The sequence below is a fragment of the Odontesthes bonariensis genome, chromosome 10 (genome assembly GCF_027942865.1).
Source record: "Odontesthes bonariensis isolate fOdoBon6 chromosome 10, fOdoBon6.hap1, whole genome shotgun sequence".
Classification (NCBI taxonomy): Eukaryota; Metazoa; Chordata; class Actinopteri; order Atheriniformes; family Atherinopsidae; genus Odontesthes; species Odontesthes bonariensis.
In genome coordinates this window covers 2362839-2389353 of record NC_134515.1, presented here as the reverse complement: position 1 = coordinate 2389353, position 26515 = coordinate 2362839, and the positions used below count along the sequence as shown (strand labels likewise).

Genomic DNA, 26515 nt, shown 5'->3' with positions numbered 1-26515 from the left:
GGTATGGTTGAGCTTATCGATTTCCATTCAGCTTCATGTTGTCTTGCAGCACCTTTCGGTTGGACTCACCTTGTGCAGCTGAGAAACTGTCTGGAAAGAAGCTGCTTTCTTCTTCCTCTGTTTGATTTCACCTTTCGGATCACCAGCTGAAAATAACCACAGACAGCACATCATTCGACCCATTCACTCAGATTTGAACTACCAGTCGTAACATTTAGTTATACCCATATCTGAGTTGATGTAGTTCTCAAAAAGTCCAGCAATCAGCTTGTTGGAGGATTTCTGGAAGAGGGCCACCACCGTCTCATTCAGAGGATCTCTGTTCTTGTCCAGCCAGCCTGTGATGTTGTACGGGACCTGCCGCCAGCAGCAGACATCACACTTTACGTTAGATATATGAGAACTGTGTTTGTCGTAAGTTTACCGTTTACACTCATACTTCGATGTGACTTTTATCTTGGTTAAATTCAACTGGTAAGAGAACAAGGCTTTGAATCTGAATCATCAAACTCTCCTTCATGTTGATCACTAAACGTCTCTGTGCACAGATTAAATGTGGTGTTCCCCAAGGCTCTGGTTTAGGGCCTCTAAAGTTATGAAAGATAACAAATGGCTTGTTATATTTAAGCCAAAGTAATAAAAGTTGACATAACTGTGATGCTGTGGGAGCAGGATAAGTCAGGTACAGACCCCTCTCCAACAACATTTACCAGCTCTGTCTGGTGTTTCCAAGCCAGATGTGATACAATCTCTGCAGTTTAGCGTGGGTCTAACCGGCTTTTCTACCATTTGAATGTGCCAGGGAATCCTCTCCGTGCACACATTTAATGTGGTGTTCCCCAAGGCTCTGGTTTAGGGCCTCTAAAGTTATGAAAGATATCAAATGGCTTGTTATGTTTAAGCCAAAGTTATAAAAGTTGACATAACTGTGATGCTGTGGGAGCAGGATAAGTCAGGTACAGACCCCTCTCAAACAACATTTACCATCTCCGTCTGGTGTTTCCAAGCCAGATGTGGTACAATCTCTGCAGTTTAGCGTGGGTCTAACTGGCTTTTCTACCAATCCTCTTCTGAAAAACCCTTAAAAAAACTCCAATAAAAGATCTTCTATAGAAACTTCCACTGAAAGACTCAGCTTCAAGGATCAGCCCCCAGGACATATCGAAGTAACCTGGTAGTTTTTCTGGCTTGGAACCATCAATGTGTAAATGTCTATGTAAACACTCAAAATCCAAAGTGTTATCTGATACCCACCACTCCGGCGTAGTGAACCACCTCAAATTGCGTCTCATATTTGCGCTTTTTGTCAGGCCGCGGTCGCTGGAAGTTCGGAGACTTCCCCAGATGGTGGTCATACAGTTTGGTCTTGAAGCTGTTGTCCGTGGCCTTGGGGAACATGCACTCCTCCTCCATGATGGACAGAATCCCCATCGGCTTGACATGGAAACAAAGGTTAATGAACTCACTGTAACGACTTGATTTGTTAACCTTTCATAAGAGATGTACATCGTGGAAACGCACCTTCTCTATGAGGTCTATGCAGGACTGTAGGTCCAAACCAAAGTCTATGAAGGTCCATTCTATCCCTTCAGTCTTGTACTCCTCCTGCTCCAGGATGAACATGTGATGGTTGAAGTACTGCTGCAGCTTCTCGTTGGTGAAGTTGATGCACAGCTGCTCAAAGCTGTTTAACTATAGGAAAAGATAAACAGCACGTTTGGGGCTGTATCTCTAAAGCAGGGTTGAAGCAATATTAGAGAAACAGCGGATTCCAGGAAAAAGAAGATAAACTCTGACATTTTCTCATGTGAAACAAAGAACCTGTGAAATGAGCTTTAAGAGCGGTGAGTTGGATCATCTTGATCTTCTTGGACTGTTGTCGTCCCTCAGATGTAAAGTAGAAACACTGCTGGTGGTCCATTGAATGACCAACGTGGTCAAAAAAAGCTCACGACAAACTAAAGTTAGCATCATATCCCGGTAATCCTGATTTACGCTAATTCCTTGGACTGTATTCAATGAGTACTGCTCATTGAAATTGGGGGAAATTAATTGAAAACAATGCAAGCATTCAATTTTAAACTATTAACTTCATCCAAATGGCTCCCAGTGCCTCCACCAAAGGCCAAGATGACCACAACTTCTTGAGCTTCAAAAGAAACGGGACGCCTAGTTGTGCAGATGGCTTCAGTTGATCGGTTATACTGTAATCTCAACTCGGACTCGGCCAGTTGACCATTTTATCATTCATAACATAAAAATGTACAGGATTTATCGCATATTCATGGATCTTAACTTGGTTAAAGGGTGATCTTACTTGTCTTTTGAATTTACCTCAAAGATCTCAAAGCCGGCGATGTCGAGAACTCCAATGAAGTATTGCCGAGGCAGAGCCGTATATAACGACAGGTTGATGCGACCCACCAGCCACTTAAACATGCGGTCATAGATGGCTTTGGCCAGGGCTGCCACTGCGTAGTTGACCTGTAATCAGACACAAAATGATCTGTCCTTTTCCAGATGTGCTTGTTTGTATGTTTTAGACAACGCGGTACTCTATGACTGATGGATTAAATACCTGTTCTACGGTCTGTCCTTTAATAATCAACTCGTTTCCAACTTTGACTCTGGGGTTCAGCAGGCCTTTCAGCAGGTCGGCAGAGCTGATGCCCATCAGATAAGCTACTTTATCCACACCTTAACATACACAACACAGAGACTCGTGAAATATTAAACCATAAAATATAAAAAGAGTGAGCTAGATTAACTCTTTGTCGTTCAGTTTCCTGGTGGTCCCAATAGCTATTAGCCCATCAATTGTCCAAATATAGTCACTTGTGGCTCAACCAAGACCGTATTTCCCAAACGCTGAGCTTAACGGTGCGTTCAGACCGGACGCGGTGCGAATTTTTGCATCGCGTTACTCGCACGAGTGTTGCCACGGGTGTAATTGAATTTACTTGCGTTATTCGCGCGAGTAAAAAACGAGCGAATAGCTCAAGGGGCTATCCATTTCATTCTCTCATCAACCATGGCTGATATAAGTACCATCGCGTCCTTGTACCTGCTGTGGCAGTCCAAGATTCGTCTGAAACGCACACGCCGTCGTGTCTGGGTCAGTGACATCATCCGGAGGTGCATTCAGCTCGGATAATTTCACCGCCTTTTCCAGGAGTTGCATCTGGATGACGGCCGCTTCCAGCGGTATTTCAGGCTCACCAGGACCCAGTTTGATGACCTGCTCGGGAGGATCGGTGCCGTGATCTCTCGGCAGGACACCAACTACAGGCGCTCCATTTCAGCTGCGCAGCGCCTGTCCATCTGTCTCCACGTCACAGTCGTCCAGAATCTCAACGCTGATAGGCTGTCTGACGCGAAGATTTCGCCAAAGTTGGATTTTCTGAAGTCGCGCGAATTCGCATCTTTTCACTCGCGCGGCGGCATTCGCCTCATGTTGCAAACTGGCAAATGTTGTCCAAAAGGCTTTAAGATATCACTTTATGATAAAAAAAAAACATTATTTATTTTATTTAAATGTTTTTAAATTAAATGATTTTTTTTATTATTTAAAAAAAAAAAATTTATTTAACCCCTTGTTCAGTCCAGCATTATGGCAGCAGAATTGTAATCTGAATACCGTTTATGCCAAACCCATTTGCTATGCCAAGGGAAGCTTTATGAATGTAAAGCTCCCCTTGATGCTCATCAACTCCTTATTTATCTATTTATTTATTTTTGTTACAATACAATATTTTTAAACATGCGACAGTTAGAAAAAAACAGTGTTTTAAATGTGTTGTACTCTCTGTGCCGTCGGCCTCTGCCTGCTCTTCTCTCTGCTTCTTCTTGAACTTCATGTTGCCGAAGTGCATGATGGCGCCAACGATTTTATAGCAGCCGTACTTTTCCTCCGGGGTGAAGCCCAGCGTGCCCATGGCGCGCTGCCCACAAACACACAGAGGACAGTTGGTTTGCGGTCACACTGCGGGGAACGAGTGACGTTGGGGATGCAGATGTGTCTCTTACGTCGGTGAGATTCAGCTCCTCCCCGTCGTGGATGCCCTCCACCGTGGTCACTCCCTGGGAGCAGAAGTGGTAGTCGTAGGGGTTGGTGGTCACCAGCAGCATGTCTGCAGCACATGAAATATTCATCATCATGAAAATAAACTGGATATTTAGGACTGAAATGTTTTAAAAAATCAATGATTCCCAGACGTTGGGTTCCAGTTCCTGATCCACTGATGTAATATCCACATGATTTAAATTAGAGATGCACCGATCAATCGGCCGCCGATTAAAAAAGCCGGTTTTATATCCAATCGGCCCCAATCACTGTCGTAATTTGCGGTTTCTGGCTGATCAAACTGACCCGCATGCGCGGTGCGTAGCAGTTCAACGCGCCCATAGCAAAACCGCTAAAAACTAGCAAGATTCAGGAAGAAAACACGTCACTGATTTGGACTTATTTCACTTTGTGCCAGGACGACCCAAAACACGCCGTTTGTAATGCTTGCAAGTCAAAAGTAAGCCGCGGAGGATCAACGCCTGAGACGTTTGGAACAACAAACTTAATACGGCACTTGGAAAAGAAGCACCTGGGTTTGTTTAGCAAATATAAGGAGGAAAAAGTGCTCAGGAGGCACTGTTGAAACTCTCACTCTATTTCTTATTTGTGATGTTTTGTTCTTGAAAAAGGGGGGTTATGATGGCATATAGCCTACCACTAGTTGTGGTTTTAATTGCAGTTATATAAGCAAAATGTTGTCTGGGAGAAGGGTACTTGTATTAAATTTGGGAAAGGGTACTCAAGCCAAACAAATATAGTGTCTATTATATGATTATGTCACGCCCACGTGACTTTTTCCCATGTTTTTAGTTTTATGTTTTACCATGTTTTAGGTTATGTTTTGGTTTTCAGTTCATGTCTTGGTTTTGAGTTCTTGTTTTTGGTCTTGCCATTGTTTTCCCCCTCACTTCCCATGCTTGTTCGTTAGCTTCACTCACTTCACCTGTGTTTTCCCCATCAGCTGCACTCATTCACGATCACCCAGTTCCCTATTTAGTTTCCAGTCTCCCCTGTCCTTTTGTCAGATCCTACTCCGTCTACACCCCTCATGCCTCGCTATGCCTTCTTGCTCAAGTTAAGTATTTATTCCATGCCATGCCTAGTTGTTTCTTTTGTTTTTCCATCGTCACGTTTTTGTTAACCACGTTTTGTTTTTGAATAATAAATCTCTGTTTTTACTGAACATCTTTTGCTGTCCGCATCCGTGTCCTACCTCACCCACCCATCCTGACAGATTATAATTATTTCTTAGATGGAAAAAACGGTTTTGGCAGGTCAGACCTACTTAAAAATCGGTATCGGCCAAGAATTTTGCAATCGGTGCATCTCTAATTTAAATGTGAATAATTAGAGCTCGTTCTTTTTCTTTAGTGGATTTGTGCATAAATAATTTCTACGTTATTTTTTACAGGTTTCCTCGTGTAGCCTGAGTCGCGTGTTTTTAGCTGTTTGTTGCGTGTCTTTAGCTGTTTGTTGCGTGTCTTTAGCTGTTTGTTGTGTGTCTTTAGCTCTTTGTTGTGTGTCTTTAGCTCTTTGTTGTGTGTCTTTAGCTCTTTGTTGTGTGTCTTTAGCTGTTGGTCGTGTGTCTTTAGCTGTTTGTTGTGTGTCTTTAGCTCTTTGTTGTGTGTCTTTAGCGGTTGGTCGTGTGTCTTTAGCTCTTTGTTGTGTGTCTTTAGCTCTTTGTTGTGTGTCTTTAGCGGTTGGTCGTGTGTCTTTAGCTGTTGGTTGTGTGTCTTTAGCTGTTTGTTGTGTGTCTTTAGCTGTTGGTAGCGTGTCTTTAGCTGTTGGTTGTCGCGTGTCTTTAGCGGTTGGTTGTGTGTCTTTAGCTGTTTGTTGTGTGTCTTTAGCTCTTTGTTGTGTGTCTTTAGCTGTTTGTTGCGTGTCTTTAGCTCTTTGTTGCGTGTCTTTAGCTCTTTGTTGTGTGTCTTTAGCTGTTGGTCGTGTGTCTTTAGCTGTTTGTTGTGTGTCTTTAGCTCTTTGTTGTGTGTCTTTAGCTGTTGGTCGTGTGTCTTTAGCTGTTTGTTGTGTGTCTTTAGCTCTTTGTTGTGTGTCTTTAGCTGTTGGTCGTGTGTCTTTAGCTGTTTGTTGTGTGTCTTTAGCTGTTGGTCGTGTGTCTTTAGCTGTTGGTTGTGTGTCTTTAGCTGTTTGTTGTGTGTCTTTAGCTGTTGGTTGTCGCGTGTCTTTAGCGGTTGGTAGCGTGTCTTTAGCTGTTGGTTGTCGCGTGTCTTTAGCGGTTGGTTGTGTGTCTTTAGCTGTTGTGTGTCTTTAGCTCTTTGTTGTGTGTCTTTAGCTGTTGGTTGTGTGTCTTTAGCTGTTTGTTGTGTGTCTTTAGCTGTTGGTCGTGTGTCTTTAGCTGTTTGTTGTGTGTCTTTAGCTCTTTGTTGTGTGTCTTTAGCTGTTGGTCGTGTGTCTTTAGCTGTTTGTTGTGTGTCTTTAGCTGTTGGTCGTGTGTCTTTAGCTGTTGGTCGTGTGTCTTTAGCTGTTTGTCGTGTGTCTTTAGCTGTTTGTCGTGTGTCTTTAGCTGTTGGTCGTGTGTCTTTAGCTGTTGGTCGTGTGTCTTTAGCTGTTGGTCGTGTGTCTTTAGCTGTTGGTCGTGTGTCTTTAGCTGTTTGTTGTGTGTCTTTAGCTGTTTGTTGTGTGTCTTTAGCGGTTGGTAGCGTGTCTTTAGCGGTTGGTCGCATGTCTTTAGCTGTTGATCATGGGTCTTTTGCAGTTATTTTGGGTTGGGTTGCTGATTTATGAAGGAGGCTGAATGTTAGATCAGTTTTCAGTTGACTGTATTTCTATCCGAGCATGTGATTGGACAGCTTGTGTTGGCGGGTGTAGTTACCCTGCAGTTCTGGTTTGTGGCTGGACAGAATCTGGTAGTAGATGTGGTAGCTTCTTTCTCCGGGCTGCTGAAACACAACTCTGGACTTTTCAAGAAGATCTGAGAAACAACCGACACAAAACCACACTTAGTGGAGAGCACTGATATTGTGAGACATCTACAGGAACTTTGCTTTTTTCTTCTTCACTGTTTTTCACCTTCCTGTCCAGGCTAAATGTCACTTAGCATTGATTAGATGGTGTTATCCAGCATGTTGGCCTGAATCTGCTTCCAACAAGCCGACTTCCATTGTGGCCACTCGACCAGTTAAACTAGTCATAATGGTTTGGCTCATTCGTAAACAATTCTCTAACACATACAGAGTAGTGAAGCATAGCTATGCAACTCAACACAAATCAAGAGGTGTTCTAGAATCTGAAAGCAACTCACAGATGTCGATGTCCGCAGATGCCAACTTCCCGCTTGGCCCAAAATGAATCCTGATGAACTTTCCCTGAAACACAGACCCACACTCTTTATAACATGCTGACTCCAAACCGTCTCCTCAGCTCGGCCTTTAGATCGACTTCACTCACAAAACGAGAGGAGTTGTCGTTGCGGATGGTTTTAGCGTTACCGAAGGCCTCCATGGCTGGGTTGGCTTCAATGATCTGATCCTCCAAAGAGCCCTGAATGCAGAGGGAGGAGGAGCTTATACGACCAATGCATGGAATCACAACTCAATCCAACGCTTAACAAATACTAACGCAGATCAAGTGAAATGAACTCACTCCTTTTTTCACATTTTCCCCCAAAGCAGCGACGATGGCAAAGTACTGAATCACTCTCTTGGTGTTGACCGTTTTCCCTGCGCCCGACTCACCGCTGAGGGGATGAAAATGAGGAGAAACTGAAGGAACTCTGTTAGGATATCCAACAACAAAGTAAAAGAATGTACTAAATGTACAGTATGGCGTTTAGTTTAGTGTTTTCCAGCTGTGGATGACAGATGCTAATGTACACTTCTATGCTGATGACACAGTTATTTACTGCTACAGATCAACTCTTGTTCAGGCCATTGAATCCCTGCAGAAAGCCTCATTACTTCAGCTGAAACACCAAGCTTATGCTGTTCTCTAAATCTAAGCAGAGGCCACAAATGACCCCATCACTGACCACCCTCGAGGGAAATGAAATAGAGGTCGTTCACGAGTATAAATACTTGGGTGTCTTTAATTGATGACTCCCTCACTTTCAAGCCGCATATAGAGAAACTTGTGAAGAAGCTCAAATCAAATTTATTAGTAGCACATTTCATGTACAAACAATTCAAAGTGCTTCACATAAAATAAAATAAAAGCATTGCAGCAGGGAGTGTAAGAAGCATTAAAAATACATAAAATATAAACATCATCAAAAATCATAAGGCGAAACAAATAAAATAATTGAAATGAATTAAAGAACCAGCAACAGTCCAGATAAGTTCAAAGATAGCGTGCAGATTTCATGCATAGACACATGAGAACAGAAATGTTTTTAACCTGGATTTAAAAATGTCTCCATTTGGTGAAGCTGAGGTTAAAACTGGGCTTTTATTTTCGAAATAAGATGTGCTTTTCTTTTAATGTAAAAAAAACGACTTGTTGCTGCTACCTTTTTACCTGGGCTGGATTATGGAGATCTTTTATACATGAATGCTTCTGCTAGATGTTTGTACATGGTTGACACGGTCCATCAGGCCTCTCTGAGCTTCATTACTAACTCTGAGTTATACACTCGAGTTGGATGGGCTGCTTAAGACTTAGTCATTGGTGTACTTTTATATATAATGTAGGGCTGGGCAACGATTAAATGTTTTAATCTAATTAATCTCATGATTTCCCCGATTAATCGCATTTGTACGCAAAATCCAAAAATGAATCCAAAAGTAGCGTATAGCTTTTAGCATTTAGCTTTATTTTAAATGTGCTGCCATATGAATGAAAGTGCCATAACATTTGTTGTGCAAACACACTTTTAACATCAGCATCTTTCTGTAGTTTTTATGTAGAAGCCTCGCTCCACTGTCTGTTTCCTTGAATGACTTGCTGCTATCAGTTGTGTGTTTTGCCTTTAAGTGATATTTTAGACTGGAACTACTACGCTGAGAAGACAATTCAACTTGGCTGTAAATGCAGGAGTTTTTTAAAAATTTATTTTGAAATGCGTGCTTTTATGTTGAAACAAGTAAAACAGGAAGTAGCGCCAGTTAGCTCCGTTAGCTCCGTTAGCTCCGTTAGCTTCACACCTGTAGCGGTGATGCTACCTGCTAGTTTATCTTTATTTTATTCCTCCATGCTTCGTGGTGTTTGCTGTAACTGTGTGAATGTGATGCATTCAACAGACTTTTACAATAATAAAACCTGCGTTAATGCGCCATAAAATATTTATAGGCGTTAAATAATTAACAAGTTAATGCGATAATAATGAGTTAACTCGCCCATTCCTAATATAAGGCATTACTTGGCCTACTGCCTTCCTATACTTGTTCCTTAATTGCACAGAGAGGTGCTGGTCCTTAATCCTTCCGTTCCTAAGACTACATGTTGCTTTCTGCTCCACATGCCTGTACTGAACTGGGTAAAAAGGCTTTGGGCTGCTCTGCAGCTCCAGCATGGAACATGTTGCAGAAGGACTGGAAGCTAACAGGGTTAATCTCTTTGAGTACCTTCAAATCCAAACTGAGGACACTTGAGGCCGACTCCACTACATGTACTTGTTTTTCATAACCTGCTTGTAAATTCAATTTAATTTCTTTCATTTGTTTGTGTTTTTATCTGTGTAAATCGTTGCCCAGCCCTAGTTTATATATATATATATATATATGTAGAGATACATATTGCAGCGCTCGTGTTAGTTTGGGGTGGGACTTTTGTTTGTTTTTTGTGTTTCATGTTTCGTTGTCAGTTTTGTTTGTACACTTGCAACTGAAAAACCAATAAAAACAGGATTAAAACAATAAAAAATAAAGATGAAGTCAGACTTACGTGATGAGCATCGACTGGTTTTCACCGTCTGTTGGAGAAAATGAAACCAAGTGAATAAAGCGTAGATCAGTCACATGCACATATAAACTGATGTCTGCCTTATAACAGGTAAACACAGGTCCTTATACAGAGTCCTGTTGTACACCACAACTAAATGTAAGAAATAAAGTTCAGCTGATGACCCAGAGAACAGAGCGGAGTCTGACTGAATCAGTCTTTGCTCTGATTCTGCTCCTCCAACCATCTGTAAAGCAGAGATACTCATTGCGCGGCTCCTCAAGCTCTAACTGGCGGCTCGCACTCCCATAGCAGCTTATAACTATATGGTAACAATAACAATACATTTTTTCAAATAACATACAGCGAATACTGCACAGTATTAAGTATTTTTATAAAGTTTGCGTTTTTGTAGTATTAAGTATTTTTATTAAGTATTAATTAAGGCTTAATGGTGTTTCCTAAAGTAGGAATTGTTAAACCTGGCAACGCAGCCCGCTTAAACCACCTCACGCTTGACCGCAGAGCACGCTAGCTCCTTTAGCCAGCGCACGCTAGCTCCTTTAGCCAGAGCGAGATGCAGGCACAATGGATCGGTTTTTAATCAAAAAAGGACAAAAACCAGCACAAAAAACATGCTCATCTGGAATGTCTCACTATGATTTCAACAACAAACTACAAATACAACATGAAGAAAGTCAAGGACATGCACGCCAGCTTCCGCTCATCCCAGTATTAAGGTAAATGTGGTCTGAATTGAAAATGTATTGGCTGTGTTGTTTCTTTTTTTGTGGGAAGTTTTATATGTAGAAATGCATATTTGGGGACTTAGTATGTTGTCGTAAAAGTGGCTCTTCCCTTGATTTGGCTCTGCCAATGTGGCTCTTGTCAAAAAAATAGTGAGTATCACTGTGTTAGAGGAACATTTTTAAATTGCATCTGGATAAAACCTCATAATTAAAACCTTTTCTTTCACTGGGTTCCCCCCAGGAAGCAGGAAGCTCCCGTCGGAGGTCAAAGGCGACTCACTCTGCAGCAGGTCGGTGTAGGCGTTGTCGGCGACGGCGTAGATGTGGGGCGGCATGTCTGCGCGACGCCGTCCTTTGTAGGCCGTCACCGCCTCGGTGGAGTACACAGGCAGCCATTTGTAGGGGTTAACGGTCACACAGAACAGCCCGGAGTACGTCTGACACACAAACACAGGTTCAGAGGTGAGGACGGAGACGGTATTATTCATTTAGATGGTGCTCGATGTTCTGCGAGTGCCGGATACTGACGTAGATCATCCACATGCTGTATCTCCTCCTCAGGTTGAAGAGGACGGAGGCTTCGTTCAGGTGGGTCAGCATGGCCATGTCCTCGATCATGTCAAACTTAGGAGGGTTCATGGGCTGCAGGTCGTCTTCTTTCACGATCAGAAACTGAGACAAACACACGACTGCAGTTTGAATCTGTTGTTGGTAACCGGCCTCGGCCAGTGTTGGCCGGTGTTGACCAGTGTTGACCAGTGTTGACCAGTGTTGGCCAGTGTTGGCCAGTGTTGGCCAGTGTTGGCCGGTGTTGACCAGTGTTGACCAGTGTTGGCCAGTGTTGGCCAGTGTTGGCCAGTGTTGGCCAGTGCTGGCCAGTGCTGGCCAGTGTTGGCCAGTGTTGGCCAGTGCTGGCCAGTGTTGGCCAGTGTTGGCCAGTGCTGGCCAGTGTTGGTCAGTGTTGGCCAGTGTTGGCCAGTGCTGGCCAGTGTTGGCCAGTGTTGGCCAGTGTTGGCCCAGTGTTGGCCAGTGTTGGCCAGTGTTGGCCAGTGCTGGCCAGTGTTGGCCAGTGTTGGCCAGTGTTGGCCAGTGTTGGCCAGTGTTGGCCAGTGTTGGCCAGTGCTGGCCAGTGTTGGCCAGTGTTGGCCCAGTGTTGGCCCAGTGTTGGCCCAGTGTTGGCCCAGTGTTGGCCAGTGCTGGCCAGTGTTGGCCAGTGCTGGCCAGTGTTGGCCAGTGTTGGCCAGTGTTGGCCAGTGCTGGCCAGTGCTGGCCAGTGTTGGCCAGTGCTGGCCAGTGTTGGCCAGTGTTGGCCAGTGTTGGCCAGTGTTGGCCCAGTGTTGGCCCAGTGTTGGCCCAGTGTTGGCCCAGTGTTGGCCCAGTGTTGGCCCAGTGTTGGACAGAAGCTGTATGACATCCCATCCATCCATCCATCTATCTATCCATCCGTGCAGACCGAAGAGCAGCAAGCAGCAGGCAGTGATACGAAGGGAGAGAAAATAGGGCCAAGAGATTGTGAGGTCTGACTTTTTCCTGGAGAACCATTTTGTGATGCAAATGTATTACTCTGTTGAACGCATATTGTTCTGAGAAGCAAAACGCTTTATTTTTTAAACCCCAGCCAACTAGCCGGACTACCTTCATCAACACCAAAACGAGGCTGGAACTCTGCTCACAGGACGCAGCAGGGGGTAAGAAGATGTTCAGAAATGATGTTGCTGATATGGGATGTCATACAGCTTCATGTCAAAAGAGGCGAACTGTCCCTTTAAGGGAGTTTTACACTGATGAAATCTAACCAGTAACCGACCTGTTGAGGACTAATTGTGCACGTCTCTGTTTAAATAGAGTAAAAATGTCTTCATCCATTAGCTTCATGGATGGAATGATTAAGATTAGTCAACCAGTTAACCAACCCGTCCATCCTTGGTCTCCACGGCGGTCTTGTCTCCATTCAGCTCCTTCACCTCCACTTCGACGTACGCCGCAGCGTCATCGGGCATCCAAACACGTTTCGTACCTGAGGATTGAATTAAATTCTAAGAAACATTTATGGTTTGTTGAGGGGCGAAATGCATTGTTGGTAAACACTCTGCATACTGTCTGATTGATGAGTATGCAGTATGCAGTATGTAGTATGCAGTATGTAGTATGCGGTATGCAGTATGCAGTATGTAGTTTGCAGTATGCAGTATGTAGTATGCGGTATGCGGTATGCAGTATGTGGTATGCAGTATGTAGTATGCAGTATGTAGTATGCAGTATGCAGTATGTAGTATGCAGTATGCAGTATGTAGTATGCAGTATGTAGTATGCAGTATGTAGTATGCAGTATGTAGTATGCAGTATGTAGTATGTAATATGCAGTATGTAGTATGCAGTATGTAGTATGTAGTATGCAGTATGTAGTATGTAATATGTAGTATGTAGTATCTAGTATGCAGTATGTAGTATGTAGTATGCAGTATGCAGTATGCAGTATGCAGTATGTAGTATGTAGTATGTAGTATGCAGTATGCAGTATGTAGTATGCAGTATGTAGTATGCAGTATGTAGTATGTAGTATGCAGTATGTAGTATGTAATATGTAGTATGTAGTATGCAGTATGCAGTATGTAGTATGCAGTATGCAGTATGTAGTATGTAGTATGTAGTATGTAGTATGCAGTATGCAGTATGTAGTATGCAGTATGTAGTATGCAGTATGCAGTATGTAGTATGTAGTATGCAGTATGTAGTATGCAGTATGTAGTATCTAGTATGCAGTATGTAGTATGTAGTATGCAGTATGTAGTATGTAATATGTAGTATGTAGTATGCAGTATGCAGTATGTAGTATGCAGTATGTAGTATGTAGTATGTAGTATGTAGTATGCAGTATGCAGTATGCAGTATGTAGTATGCAGTATGCAGTATGTAGTATGTAGTATGTAGTATGTAGTATGCAGTATGCAGTATGTAGTATGCAGTATGCAGTATGCAGTATGTAGTATGTAGTATGCAGTATGCAGTATGTAGTATGTAGTATGTAGTATGCAGTATGCAGTATGTAGTATGCAGTATGTAGTATGCAGTATGCAGTATGTAGTATGTAATATGCAGTATGCAGTATGCAGTATGTAGTATGCAGTATGTAGTATGCAGTATGCGGTTTCGAACACAACCATTGTCTGAGAATTGCTTGGTGGGGATTTGGAGGTGGGAATACTTCGCACTTCCGCTGGATGAGAGCACAGATGTATCCAATGAGGCCCAACTGCTTTGTGTATATTAGATTTATTTCCCAGGAAAGATTTGTGGAGGAAATACTATTTTGTAAAGCACTTGAAAGAAGAACCACTGGAAAATAATTTTTGTCAAGTTTTTGGACGATTACATCGAGGCTAACGGATGCAACCATGTTGGTTAATAATATTCCTATGCTAAACAAATGTAATAATTACTGAATAGTGAATAAAAGAAAGAAGATACGTTCTAAAAGTTGATGCATTGTCTGTGGTTTGCAAAGGGCCCCGGCCAGAAGCTAATACTGTTTGGGGGGCCTTGGCATGGAAAAGTTTGGGAACCCCTGAGTTACAGCAAACCTCTTATTCAAGCGGCTGGACGGTATTCAAATGCATTTGAAGAATTTACACATGGTATTTGTACCGGTTTAGTAGGGGTGGGCGAAAAAATTGATTCATGTACATATCGCGATTTTTTTTTTTTTTTTTTTTTTTTTTTTTTTTTTTTTCATGGGATGATTTTAAAAATCTATTTTTTTCCCCTGAATCGATTATATTACGTCATATCCGTGTCCAGAAAAACTTCATCAATTCATTACATTAAGTTATGTTAAAACTAGCCCACATTTGTGCTGTGTGGACATTTCAATTCATTTTGTAACTGTAAACTTAAAAAAATGCCTCTTTTTGTCTGAGTTGAAATAAATGTCAGCCGCTTGACTGACTGACACAGACTGATGTGCGTTGTTTATGGGAACAACATTCATTCTAGAAGTGTATGATTCAACTTGTTTGTTTTTTAATGAGGAAGAAAATTGCAATTACTGATTATATCTAATCGCAATACTTGTAGAAATCGCAATTATCAAGAATCGTGATACAAACCGAATCGGCACCTTAGAATCGTGACACAATCGAATCATGACCAAAGCATATCCCCCCTACGGTTTAGGTAGACCTTCAGATTAGAGTGCATACCATCGAAGGCCTGGGCCTTGGCAGCCAGGTGCTCCAAGTTGGTGAGGCGGAGGTAGCGGGCAGCTTCTCCGAACTCCGTCATGTCCAGAAACCGAGACATCTGAGAACAGGAACACACAGATGTGTTACTTAAACATGTGGTTGTTTGTTACTCGCTGCCCTTTGAAATCTCTTTCATCTGTTCTGAAGTCTTGATGAAATTTAGTCTCGTAAAGTAATTCTCCACCAGCAGGAAGGTGTAAAGCTGTTGTTGGGCTTCTGTCCCCACAGGCTGGTTAGAAAAGTAGCCGGCTTTCTTTGTCCTGATCTAAAAGGTTTCTGGGTTTATTTTTATAAATAAAGTTTATTTTTTTATTATTTTTTTATTTTATTTTATTTTTTATTATTTAATTTATTTTTCTATTTTTTTTTTATTTTTATGGGTTATTTTTCTATTATGTCTACTGTTCTTGGGGTAAATATTCAACCATGCCCTCTGATTGCCATATTTGGGACCTCTATATGACCCATGATCCCTCACTTGCATTTAACTCCACACAAAAGGACGTTATAGCATTCACTTCCTCACCAGCAAGACGTTTATTATTGTTGCTTTGGAAGTCTGCTAAACATCCTTCTGTTTCCCGGTGGCTTAAAGATGTCATGTTTTTTTTTAAACTTGAAAAAATGAAATATACGCTGAGAGGATATACAGTCAAATTTTTTCACAAATGGCAACCCTTTATTTCCCATTTCACTAATTAGAGGTACTACCTGATTTAATGTGTGCCTGTTACTGTTCTACCTTTTAATAACCGTATAAATAACCAGTAGCATGTGGGTGGGGGGGTTGTTCACTGTTTATTACGTGGCACTCTGTATATTAATTTAATTATTTACTTCTACATTTTTATCAGTGTTTTTGTTTTGTTTTGTTTTGTTTTACATATGTGTGTGTTAAAAAGAAAAGAAAAGGCAAATTGTATGTCTGAAACCACAGAGGTGGATAGTAACGAGTTACATTTACTTGAGTAAGTTTTTGAAAAAGTTATACTTCTAGGAGTAGTTTTAAATCTCTATACTTTTTGCTTTTACTTGAGTAGATTTGTGAAGAGGAAACTATGTTTACCTTACAAAGAGTGAGAAACAGCAGCTACATTATGTGTCTTCTGTGTCAACCAAAACAAACGCACATTTCAGCAGAAACTCAACATCTAACTTGAGGAAACATGTAGCGGTAAGTTTCCTAAACTCGTTTTTTCCCCCCATGGATAGGTGAATGTTTGGGGGAAAAAAACAAAAAAACTGCATGATGTCATCACTGAATATTGGTATTTCATATTTCTATTTAATATGAAACTCATATTCACCCATAAATAAAATCATTTAAAGTCATTGTTAGAAATTGTTCCATCAACCCGACGAAATCCTCTCATATAAACAGATTTTAGGTCCTTAATTCAGTTTTTTCATGGATAACAGTGGATCTCTGTGGCTCCGATGAGTGAGATGTGAGACTATTCTGTTCTCATTAACACAATCCATACCTGTCATCACCTCTTTCGCTGGACTAATTTAACTCGGAGACAAAGCAGACTGAACAGTGATGTCAACAAGCTGGCATGGCGTTCTCATAAGAGCTGCGGCCCACCTCGGTGAATGCCTCTGGCTTTCAGAGACCAAACAGCTGCCACATCAGCTCAAGAGGATCCATTTCTGATGCTCTTCCAGCCTGAGCTGATGCTGCCTGGACAAATCCTGCCAGTAAACACGCCTGTTGCGCCTCAGCTGCTGTCAGACGGCGTGTTTCTTTGTGTCAGAGGACTTCAAAACGCCGCTCAGGACCAAACTCTGATGTTTAACTTTCAGCTTGTACCAACCAGAGGTGGGTAGAGCAGACAAAAATGGTACTCAAGTAAAAGTACTGTTACTTCAGAATAATATGACTCAAGTAAAAGTAAAAAGTAATCATCCAAATAATTACTTGAGTAAGAGTAAAAAAGTGCTTTGAGAAAAAACTACTCAAGTACTGAGTAACTGTTGAGTAACGTCTGATTTATTTGTTAACACAAGCATTCAATCAGACAGACAAAAATACTAAATAATCATCTTTAGGCAAATTAGAGTTCATCCAATTGATAAAATAAATTAAAATGAATTAATTAATTACAAAATAGCTTAAATTAAAATAATCCAGGTAAATTCAGGTACTTCAATAAAAAATAAAAGAGACTTAGGAAATGTTTAAAACATATGTAACCCATATGTAACCTAAAAAACAAACATTCACCTATCCATGGGGGAAAAACGAGTTTAGGAAACTTAGCGCTACATGTTTCCTCAGGTTAGATGTTGAGTTTCTGCTGAAATGTGCGTTTGTTTTGGTTGACACAGAAGACACATAATGTAGCTGCTGTTTCTCACTCTTTGTAAGGTAAACATGCTTTCAGTATGAGGCCTCGTCTGCGTCTTCATTTCCCACCGTTGGTTCTGACATTTTTCATCTGTTTCTTTGTTTGTTTGCTACGACTGCTAATGCTAAAGCTAACCCGTCCCGCCGCTGAGATCGAGTACGGTCACGTGACCAGACTGCACGGCTGCGTCTGATTGGTGGAACACAGTCAGGTGGTAGAGCCTTTGGCGGAAGTCTCTGGCTGTGTTCGAAACCGCATACTACATACTTCCATACTGCATACTCATCGATCAGACAGTATGATTTCTCTTAAGCTCTAAACTCTGTAAACTTTAGCAACATTTGAAACATTTTCAGGTGAGAAAGTAGTCGTTTAGATCCCCAACGTGTTGAAAACCTGACAAAATACCGGCTGTTTACAATTTTGTTCCCACGAATTCGGCGCTACTAAAGCTAGCCGCAGTGAGTAACGCACTTCCGGTTATTTTCACAAAATAAAATACCCGTTGCCTTTTATCATAGGGAAAGCCATTACCATACAATTGGTGCTTTTGTTTTGAAAACAGGAAGTGAACCTACCCTCGTTGTAGCTAGCTTGAAACTGCCGTTTTGACAGGAAATGACGATCGGCGACGTCACGTTACGTTGCATCTTGGGTAGTTTGAGTATGAGTAGTAACCTCATGATGCATACCCAACATTTCGGAGAATCTAGTATGCATCCGGGAACTTCTGCTTACTCAAACTCGCATACTAACTCAAAAAGTTAGTATGAGTAGTAGGAGAAGTATGTGGTTTGGAACACAGCCTCTCTCTCTGTCAGAATAAAACATTAAAATGAGGCGTACGCGGGGGGATAAAAATAATGAGGCGTAGAATACCAAAGAGGTAAGAAGAAAAGTAACCAGCTCATTGTAGCCTAATGTAGCGGAGTAAGAGGACAGTTTCTGCTGCACACATCTACTCAAGGAAAAGTAAAAAGTATAGAGATTTAAAACTACTCCTAGAAGTATAATTCTTTTCAAAAACATACTCAAGTAAATGTAACTCGTTACTACCCACCTCTGGTACCAATATACTCAAGATTAGTTTCCAGGTGCTTTATGCTCAATCTGAAAGACTTTATGATGCAACATGAGGGGCCCTTAAGGGACATTTTCCTCACTTTGTTAAGTTCATGATACACCTCAAAAACATCAAGCAGCCAGGTGTGGCCTCTGAGACTGATGGGTAACGTAGTTTTCCAGCCAAAACATTCAGGGTCCTTATAAAATGCAGGTCGAGTACTCACCGTGTTTGCTGGGTTGGATCTGAGGCTCGGGCAGGATTCGGCGTCTTTCCTTCGAGGATGTGCAGAGGAAGCAGAATGAGTCGAGGCGCAGAGCTTTGGCTTTAAAACCTCCCCGTGACGTTTCCTGCACCATGTGACCTCCTCTGCTGCCGCTCGGTGGGCGGAGCGGCCACGCTGGACGCTCATAAAAGGCCTGCTGCCGTCCATCTGAAAATGAGGCAGATCATCATCATCCCTCTTTTCTCCCTCTGCATCATGGTCTATCTTTGGACATCCCTGAGTTTCTGCCCACCTGTCTGACCCTGGTCGCATTAACAGTTTCATGAAAGGCTTCTGTCACCAGTCATCCTTCATAAGCTCTGTTTCACCTCATTTTTGTCAAATTAAATACGAACAAATAACTCACAAGAAGTTCAATAAAATCAAAAGTAGGACTGGGCAACGATTAAAATGTTTAATCTAATTAATCACATGATTTCCCTGATTAATCACGATTAATCGCATTTGTACGCAGAATCCAAAAATGAATCCAAAAGTAGCGTATAGCTTTTAGCATTTAGCTTTATTTTAAATGTGCTGCCATATGAATGAAAGTGCCATAACATTTGTTGTGCAAACACACTTTTAACATCAGCATCTTTCTGTAGTTTTTATGTAGAAGCCTCGCTCCACTGTCTGTTTCCTTGAATGACTTGCTGCTATCAGTTGTGTGTTTTGCCTTTAAGTGATATTTTAGACTGGAACTACTACGCTGAGAAGACAATTCAACTTGGCAGAGTTTACAGATGACTTTGGGTCTGTCGACTCCGCCGTCTGGAAGAACTTTAAAATGAAAATGGCCGAGTAAAAGTTCCGTACCCTTCTCCATGTTTGGTGGATCCGCCGATTACTTTCTTTTCCTAATTCCTGTCTCTCTGAACTTTCCTATCCATTAAAGGCACAAAAGCCCCAAAAATAATTTTAAAAAAACAAGTAAACATGCGTTAATGCGCGATAAAATATTTATCAGCGTTAAATAATCAACGAGTTAACGTGAGTCAAAAGTTGAACAAAACTATTTTCTACAGAGTTCCTGAAGTCTTTAGCAGCAGGTTTTCCTTCCAGGTTGCTTCTTATTTTGCCAGCCTGGTGTTTCTTCTTCTTCTTCTTCTTCTGGGGTATTGATACATGTTCACATTTTATTCTGACTGAAATCAGATGAAATTAATTAAATTCAATTCAGTTTTATTTATATAGCGCCAAATACAACAAATGTCATCTCAAGGCACTTAAATAGTATAGTCCAATTCAATTCATTGTAATCACAATTATTTACAAAATAATCCAATTAATTTAAAATCAAATCAAAATCGACTCATATCTACATACAGTCTGGGTTTGAATCCCTCCTGAAACACTCTGTCCATCCTCCAAACCTCCATCTTTCAGCATCTTTCAGTAAAAAACAGTAAAGTCTTTATTAATCCAGCTGAACTCCCCATAAAGCTGCTCTCATTCACATGTTTTTCTGTTTCTTTTCTCAGAAACTGGGATTCTCCTGAACAGTCTAAACTTTTCTCTGTTTTCCACCATCACTGACGGTCAGGAACATCCTTTCCTAACTGAAGGGATGCATCAAACTGGAGGCATCGACTTTCTTCTTCTGTTTTCACTCTGAACTGGTTCTCTACGGAAGAGTATCAGGGCCAGGCATAAGAAAAAATAATAATATTTTGCCTGTCGAGAATAAAGTTGAAATGTCTTAATCTCGTTTATTCTCGACATTTCGACTTTATTCTTGACAGGCAAAATATAAATATTTTTTCTTATGCCTGGCCCTAATACTCTTCCGTAGATTCTCTGCTCTGATTGGCTCTTTCTGACACCGTTTCTGCAGGTCTCAGATCGGTTTTTATGTCCTTGAAACGTCTGTTTTTACTCTTGAAAGCGCAGCTGACATCAGATGAGTTGGTTTGGAAGATGCCTGGACTTTAGTGGTTTTAGTTTACTTCAGGCTGGATGCCGCTGGTCGCTCTGTCCTCCCGGCTGAGCCCACCGTGACCTTTAGTGTTTGCAGGTTCACTGCTGCGCATATCTCCCTGTAAGCCCTCCGTTTATTCATCCATCCGTTCATCCGTTCATCTCCACCAGCTGTCGCTCTGCTCCGAGCATCAGCTGTCAGACAGAAAATAAAAGAGCCGAGGCTGGATCCGTTTCCTCTGGACTCCGTCTCTCTTCCTCCCCTTTTTACCTTTTTACCTACGCCAATCAGCCACAACATTACGACCACCTGCTCAACATTGTGTTGATTTCCCTTCAGCCGAGGTCTGAAGCTGTGCGCTGGGGCCTCCGTAGATCGGTCTGGTTCGATCCCGAAAAGTTCGTAGTGAGCCCGAAAGGTTCGTAGTGAGCAAGAAGGATTCACAGGGAGCCCGAAAGGTTAAAAAAAAAGGTTCGTAGTGAGCCCGAAAAGTTCACAGGGAGCCCGAAAGGTTCAGAGTGAGCCCGAAAGGAGCCCGAAAGGTTCACAGGGAGCCCGAAAGGTTCAGAGTGAGCCCGAAAGGAGCCCGAAAGGTTCACAGGGAGCCCGAAAGGAGCCCGAAAGGTTCAGAGCAGTGTTCGAATTACGGGGGGTACCGGGGGGGTCTGACCCCCCCGATTGAGACTTGATACCTCCCAAATGGGACTAAATTACACTTTTGGGGGGGTACTGAAAAAATGTATCTATTATTAAAATCAGGTGTTGAAAATGTCTTGTTACTTAGTATTTTTCAATGTGTACTATGAATAACCAAATAAAATGCGTTTTGGAACACCCCTTCAATGGACTGTACCACCAGCGGGCGTTTCGCATGTTCGCAGGCAGCTCGCGCATAGTCCAAAACATCGGCAGCACTGAGATGCAGGGTGTTGATGCCCGTTAAAATGATGTTTGAGATGCGAGCGCGTGGAATTAAGCTGTCAAGGTGGAGGTTTCCCGTGATTTGTTAAATGAAACTAACAAATCAGACTAATATTATTTCAACTTTAAAGCACTGAACTTACAAACACTCAAGACAGGTGACCGCCCTTCCCTTTCTCCCATGAGAAAAAAGTTAGCCTAGGACTACATCAGAAGATTTCCATCGAGTCAACATGCACAAGTAGTCTCAGTTCAAAGACAGAGGCGGACTGCTCTAATCCAGAATACACCAACCAACATACTTGATGTCAGAAAATAAAGTACAAGGCTTATAATGTGTTTAAAGCACAATTGGAATAATATCATTTAACTAAGTTAGAAGAAGGCAAATGGATAGTGTGACTCCACCAAGCAAGAAGCAAGGATAGTTGTGCCGAGCAAGAAGGCAAAAAGGATAGCATGGCCACAAAGAGGTAGGAAAAATGGGATTCCTTACCATATGTCCGCCGTGACAAATATAGGATTAATCATAATTTTGACTGTGTTTGAAGCCATTTCATGTAGCAGCTAGCAGTATACCATGACTACTAGCACCACGGGGCTGTCTGATAGCACTTTTCAATCTCAAGAAAAGCGCACACTGTTTACAGCGGACATTACAAGCTATGTTGAATTTGGCAGTTGTAGTCTGATAATTTACAGCTTGATTCTGTATGCGTCATTGGATTCACTTTGCTGATTGACATTTCTTGATTGCGTCTCATGGTTTTACATAATGTCATTATTATTATTTACATAATGTAGGCTAGTTGCTAGTTTGCTAGTGGGCTTTTGGTAAGCCATACAGCTGTTTGAAGTTGGGTCGTTGCTAGGTTTAATATTTATGTATCATTCTGCATGTGTTGGTTCTGCTGCTGTGCTTGTTGCTAACTGGAAAGTTAGCAACGTCCTGCTGCAGCAACGTGTGTGAGACAAACTTTGGCTAGGTGGTTGAACTTGACAGTGCTGTGTGCAGAGTTGAGCTGAATTCACCTGCGCAGCGCGGATTTTGCAGGGTTGCCAGATGATTTCCAAACATGCTCAAACCCCGGCTGGAGGCACTAAATCTAAACTAAACCAGTCTAAACTGAATTCTAGTTATTTCTATGGCCATAGAGCCATATACAGATACAGAAAAACTCGCCCAATACCCATTTTTACCCGCAGACGGTCATCCAAAACAGTCCAATCTGGCAACACGTAGTTTACGGAGACGAGTGCTTTGATGTGATCTTCCCGCGAACGTGGTCACTTGATTCATATGAGGCTCTAGCAGGGAGTTTGCAAATGATAACGTATTGTTGTGTTTGCATATCATGATATTATCATGATATTTTTTTTGGGGGGGGGGGGGGGGGGGGGGCGTCATCAATTGATCCGCAAAAAGTCCGACCCCCCCGAAGCCCGGTGGATAATTCGAACACTGGTTCAGAGTGAGCCCGAAAGGTTCACAGGGAGCCCAAAAGGTTCATAGTGAGCCTGAAAAGTTCACAGGGAGCCCGAAAGGTTCGTAGTGAGCCCGAAAGGTTCACAGGGAGCCCGAAAGGTTCACAGTGAGCCCGAAAAGTTCACAGTGAGCCCGAAAGGTTCGTAGTGAGCCCGAAAGGAGCCCGAAAGGAGCCCGAAAGGAGCCCGAAAGGAGCCCGAAAGGAGCCCTCAAATATTCGTAGTGAGCCCGAAAGGTTCCCAGGGAGCCCGAAAGGAGCCTGAAAGGTTAAAAAAAAGGTTCACAGTGAGCTCAAAAGGTTCGTAGTGAGCCTGAAAGGCTCACAGGGAGCCCGAAAGGTTCGCAGTGAGCCTGAATGGTTAAAAAAAAGGTTCACGGTGAGCTCAAAAGGTTCGTAGTGAGCCCGAAAGGTTCAGAGTGAGACCGAAAGGTTCGTAGTGAGCCCGAAAGGTTCACAGGGAGCCCAAAAGGTTCATAGGTACCCTGAAAGATTCGTAGTGAACCTGAAAAGTTCACAGGGAGCCCGAAAGGTTCGTAGTGAGCCCGAAAGGTTCACAGGGAGCCCGAAAGGAGCCTGAAAGGTTAAAAAAAAGGTTCACAGTGAGCTCAAAAGGTTCGTAGTGAGCCTGAAAGGCTCACAGGGAGCCCGAAAGGTTCGCAGTGAGCCTGAATGGTTAAAAAAAAAGGTTCACGGTGAGCTCAAAAGGTTCGTAGTGAGCCCGAAAGGCTCACAGTGAGCCCGAAAGGTTCAGAGTGAGACCGAAAGGTTCGTAGTGAGCCTGAAAGGTTAAAAAAAAGGTTCACAGTGAGCTCAAAAGGTTCGTAGTGAGCCCGAAAGGTTCCCAGGGAGCCCGAAAGGAGCCTGAAAGGTTAAAAAAAAGGTTCACAGTGAGCTCAAAAGGTTCGTAGTGAGCCTGAAAGGCTCACAGGGAGCCCGAAAGGTTCGCAGTGAGCCTGAATGGTTAAAAAAAAAGGTTCACGGTGAGCTCAAAAGGTTCGTAGTGAGCCCGAAAGGCTCACAGTGAGCCCGAAAGGTTCAGAGTGAGACCGAAAGGTTCGTAGTGAGCCTGAAAGGTTAAAAAAAAGGTTCACAGTGAGCTCAAAAGGTTCGTAGTGAGCCCGAAAGGCTCACAGTGAGCCCGAAAAGTTCACAGTGAGCCCGAAAGGTTCGTAGTGAGCCCGAAAGGAGCCCGAAAGGAGCCCGAAAGGAGCCCGAAAGGAGCCCGAAAGGAGCCCTCAAATATTCGTAGTGAGCCCGAAAGGTTCCCAGGGAGCCCGAAAGGAGCCTGAAAGGTTAAAAAAAAGGTTCACAGGGAGCCCAAAAGGTTCATAGGTACCCTGAAAGATTCGTAGTGAGCCCTAAAGGTTCACAGGGAACCCAAAAGGAGCCTGAAAGGTTAAAAAAAGGTTCACAGTGAGCCCGAAAGGTTCGTAGTGAGCCTGAAAGGTTCGTAGTGAGCCCGAAAGGTTCACAGGGAGCCCAAAAGGTTCATAGGTACCCTGAAAGATTCGTAGTGAGCCCGAAAGGTTCACAGGGAGCCCAAAAGGTTCATAGGTACCCTGAAAGATTCGTAGTGAGCCCGAAAGGTTCACAGGGAGCCCGAAAGGAGCCTGAAAGGTTAAAAAAAGGTTCACGGTGAGCCCGAAAGGTTCGTAGTGAGCCTGAAAGGTTCACGGGGAGCCCCTGTGGACTCCCTGAATCATTCAGGCGGAGAAGAGGCTCCTAACTCAAGGGATGATCCAGTGTTGTGTCCACTTATGACAGACTATGGAAATGAAGAGCAAAGTGACTGTTTTAGCATTTTGTTTCTCACTGATAAAAGATGTTCTGTAACATTCACACACAGCAGCTTAAACCCTTTATGAGCCACGCACCTGTCGTGTTGTCATGACAACCACATCTTGTTCTGACACACATACATGTCAGTGCATTGCAGAGCAAATGCACCGACACTATTAACTTACTTAAGTTGAACAACAGAAAGACGCCACCAGAACCCCCCAAATCCCCCCAAATCCCCTGCTGTCACTCAGAATGATGCTAAGGCTGCACACACACATGCACACACACATGCACACGCACACACACGTGCACACACACACAAACACACGTGCACACACACATGCACACACACTCACACGCAGCATGAAACCTGAACAGAGACGAACATCCTTTGGTTTAGAACTTAAATTAGATTTTGTTGGTTGGAATGAAAGCATGCGGGCAGCAGGATTCTTTATTTAGATCCTTTTCATGTTCGACAGGAGATCTCCACCATCCAAAGCTGCTCATCTAACTTAATAAACTAACGTGCACCACCTGGATTCACCGTGCGGTTCGCTGTTCCCCGTTACCGACCATTTTCAGCCAACTTTTCAACAGTTTTCAGGCTCGCTTCCCAGCATGTGAAGGTCAGACACCTGCTGTGGGCCGAGCGCTCCCCTGAAGGAATAAACCGGGTGAGCTGGAGCAGATGCAAGCACAGCTGGATTATCAGCGCATCATTCAGTGCATCGTTCAGTGCATCGTTCAGTGTAACTTTGCATTTAATTCGTCAGGTTAGATAAAATCTAACCTGAGGATTAAAGCTGGGGATATACTCTCTTAGTCCAGGTGATGTCACAAGCATTGCACAGAAGTGGGAGAGAGATCTTGACACGGAGTATATTGAGGATGACTGGCAAAAGGCCATTAAAGTATTTAAATCCACCTTTACATGTAATAGATTGAGAGAGACACAGTATAAAATATTACACCGTCTACACCTAACCCCTTACATACTAAATAAGATGGACCGTCAGCAGGGCCGGCCCAAGCCTTTATGGGGCCTTAAGCAGAATTTCATTTGGGGCCCCCCTACCATCACCTCAGCTCCAGATGCCTCATTATTCCATAGGCTACACTGTTATGTGTGTAACGGACCCACAATCATTAGCATTATTTGTAATCCTCTTACATTATACAGGTGTCATTCTTGTTTTTAACCTTAAAGGGATAGCAAACTCATAAATATGGTTTAATTAACTTCTACATAAAGAGTGAGGTATAAGCATGGCTCATTAATTTAACTATTTGAAAGTAACATCAGCAGGCTGGCGACTGCATTTATAGTAAACATGTTAAATAGTTTAATTTCTTTCAGATGTGCAATGGTGTGCAAAATGTTCAAAATACAAATACAAAATAGAATCAATTGACATTCACATTATCTTACAGAAAAATAAAGTTCTGATCAAAATTAAATTCAAAATTGCTCTCGGGGCCCCCTGGTGGCGTGGGGGCCCTAAGCGACCGCATAGTTGGCATATGCCTTGGGCCAGCTCTGACCGTCAGGTTTCACCTCTGTATAACAAGTGTCATAGAGGGGTAGGAACATATTACCATTACTTCTGGCAATGTAAATTAATAAAAAGATTTTGGGGTACGATCTCACAGGAACTGAGTGGCATCTTACAAGCAAAGGTGAGGAGGGAGCCTGGCCTCTTCATCCTCGGCCTCCCCTCAAAGGAGGTGACTCTAACCCGTATGAAGTTCAAACTATGCGACAAACTACTACTATTGGCCAGAAAATGTATTTTAATTAACTGGATCAATGTTAAATCACCTACTGTCACCTTCT

General features: G+C 42.6%; 1 protein-coding gene across 3 annotated transcripts in view; it reads right to left on the bottom strand.

The window, feature by feature from the left end:
- LOC142390472 (myosin-4-like) overlaps positions 1-26515 on the bottom strand; it is a 72672-nt gene that overhangs the window by 40748 nt on the left and 5409 nt on the right. For all 3 annotated transcript variants that reach the window (XM_075475924.1, XM_075475925.1, XM_075475923.1), the window contains exons 2-19: positions 18529-18735; positions 14847-14946; positions 12561-12664; positions 11176-11319; positions 10928-11084; positions 9902-9929; positions 7667-7760; positions 7472-7564; positions 7326-7389; positions 6897-6995; positions 4027-4130; positions 3803-3941; positions 2579-2697; positions 2335-2484; positions 1522-1692; positions 1255-1434; positions 225-357; positions 70-146 (exon numbers count right to left, since the gene is read on the bottom strand). In XM_075475924.1, coding sequence (XP_075332039.1) covers positions 70-146; positions 225-357; positions 1255-1434; positions 1522-1692; positions 2335-2484; positions 2579-2697; positions 3803-3941; positions 4027-4130; positions 6897-6995; positions 7326-7389; positions 7472-7564; positions 7667-7760; positions 9902-9929; positions 10928-11084; positions 11176-11319; positions 12561-12664; positions 14847-14946; positions 18529-18735 — 2163 coding nt within the window. The remainder of the gene's footprint in view (positions 1-69; positions 147-224; positions 358-1254; positions 1435-1521; positions 1693-2334; positions 2485-2578; positions 2698-3802; positions 3942-4026; positions 4131-6896; positions 6996-7325; positions 7390-7471; positions 7565-7666; positions 7761-9901; positions 9930-10927; positions 11085-11175; positions 11320-12560; positions 12665-14846; positions 14947-18528; positions 18736-26515) is intronic.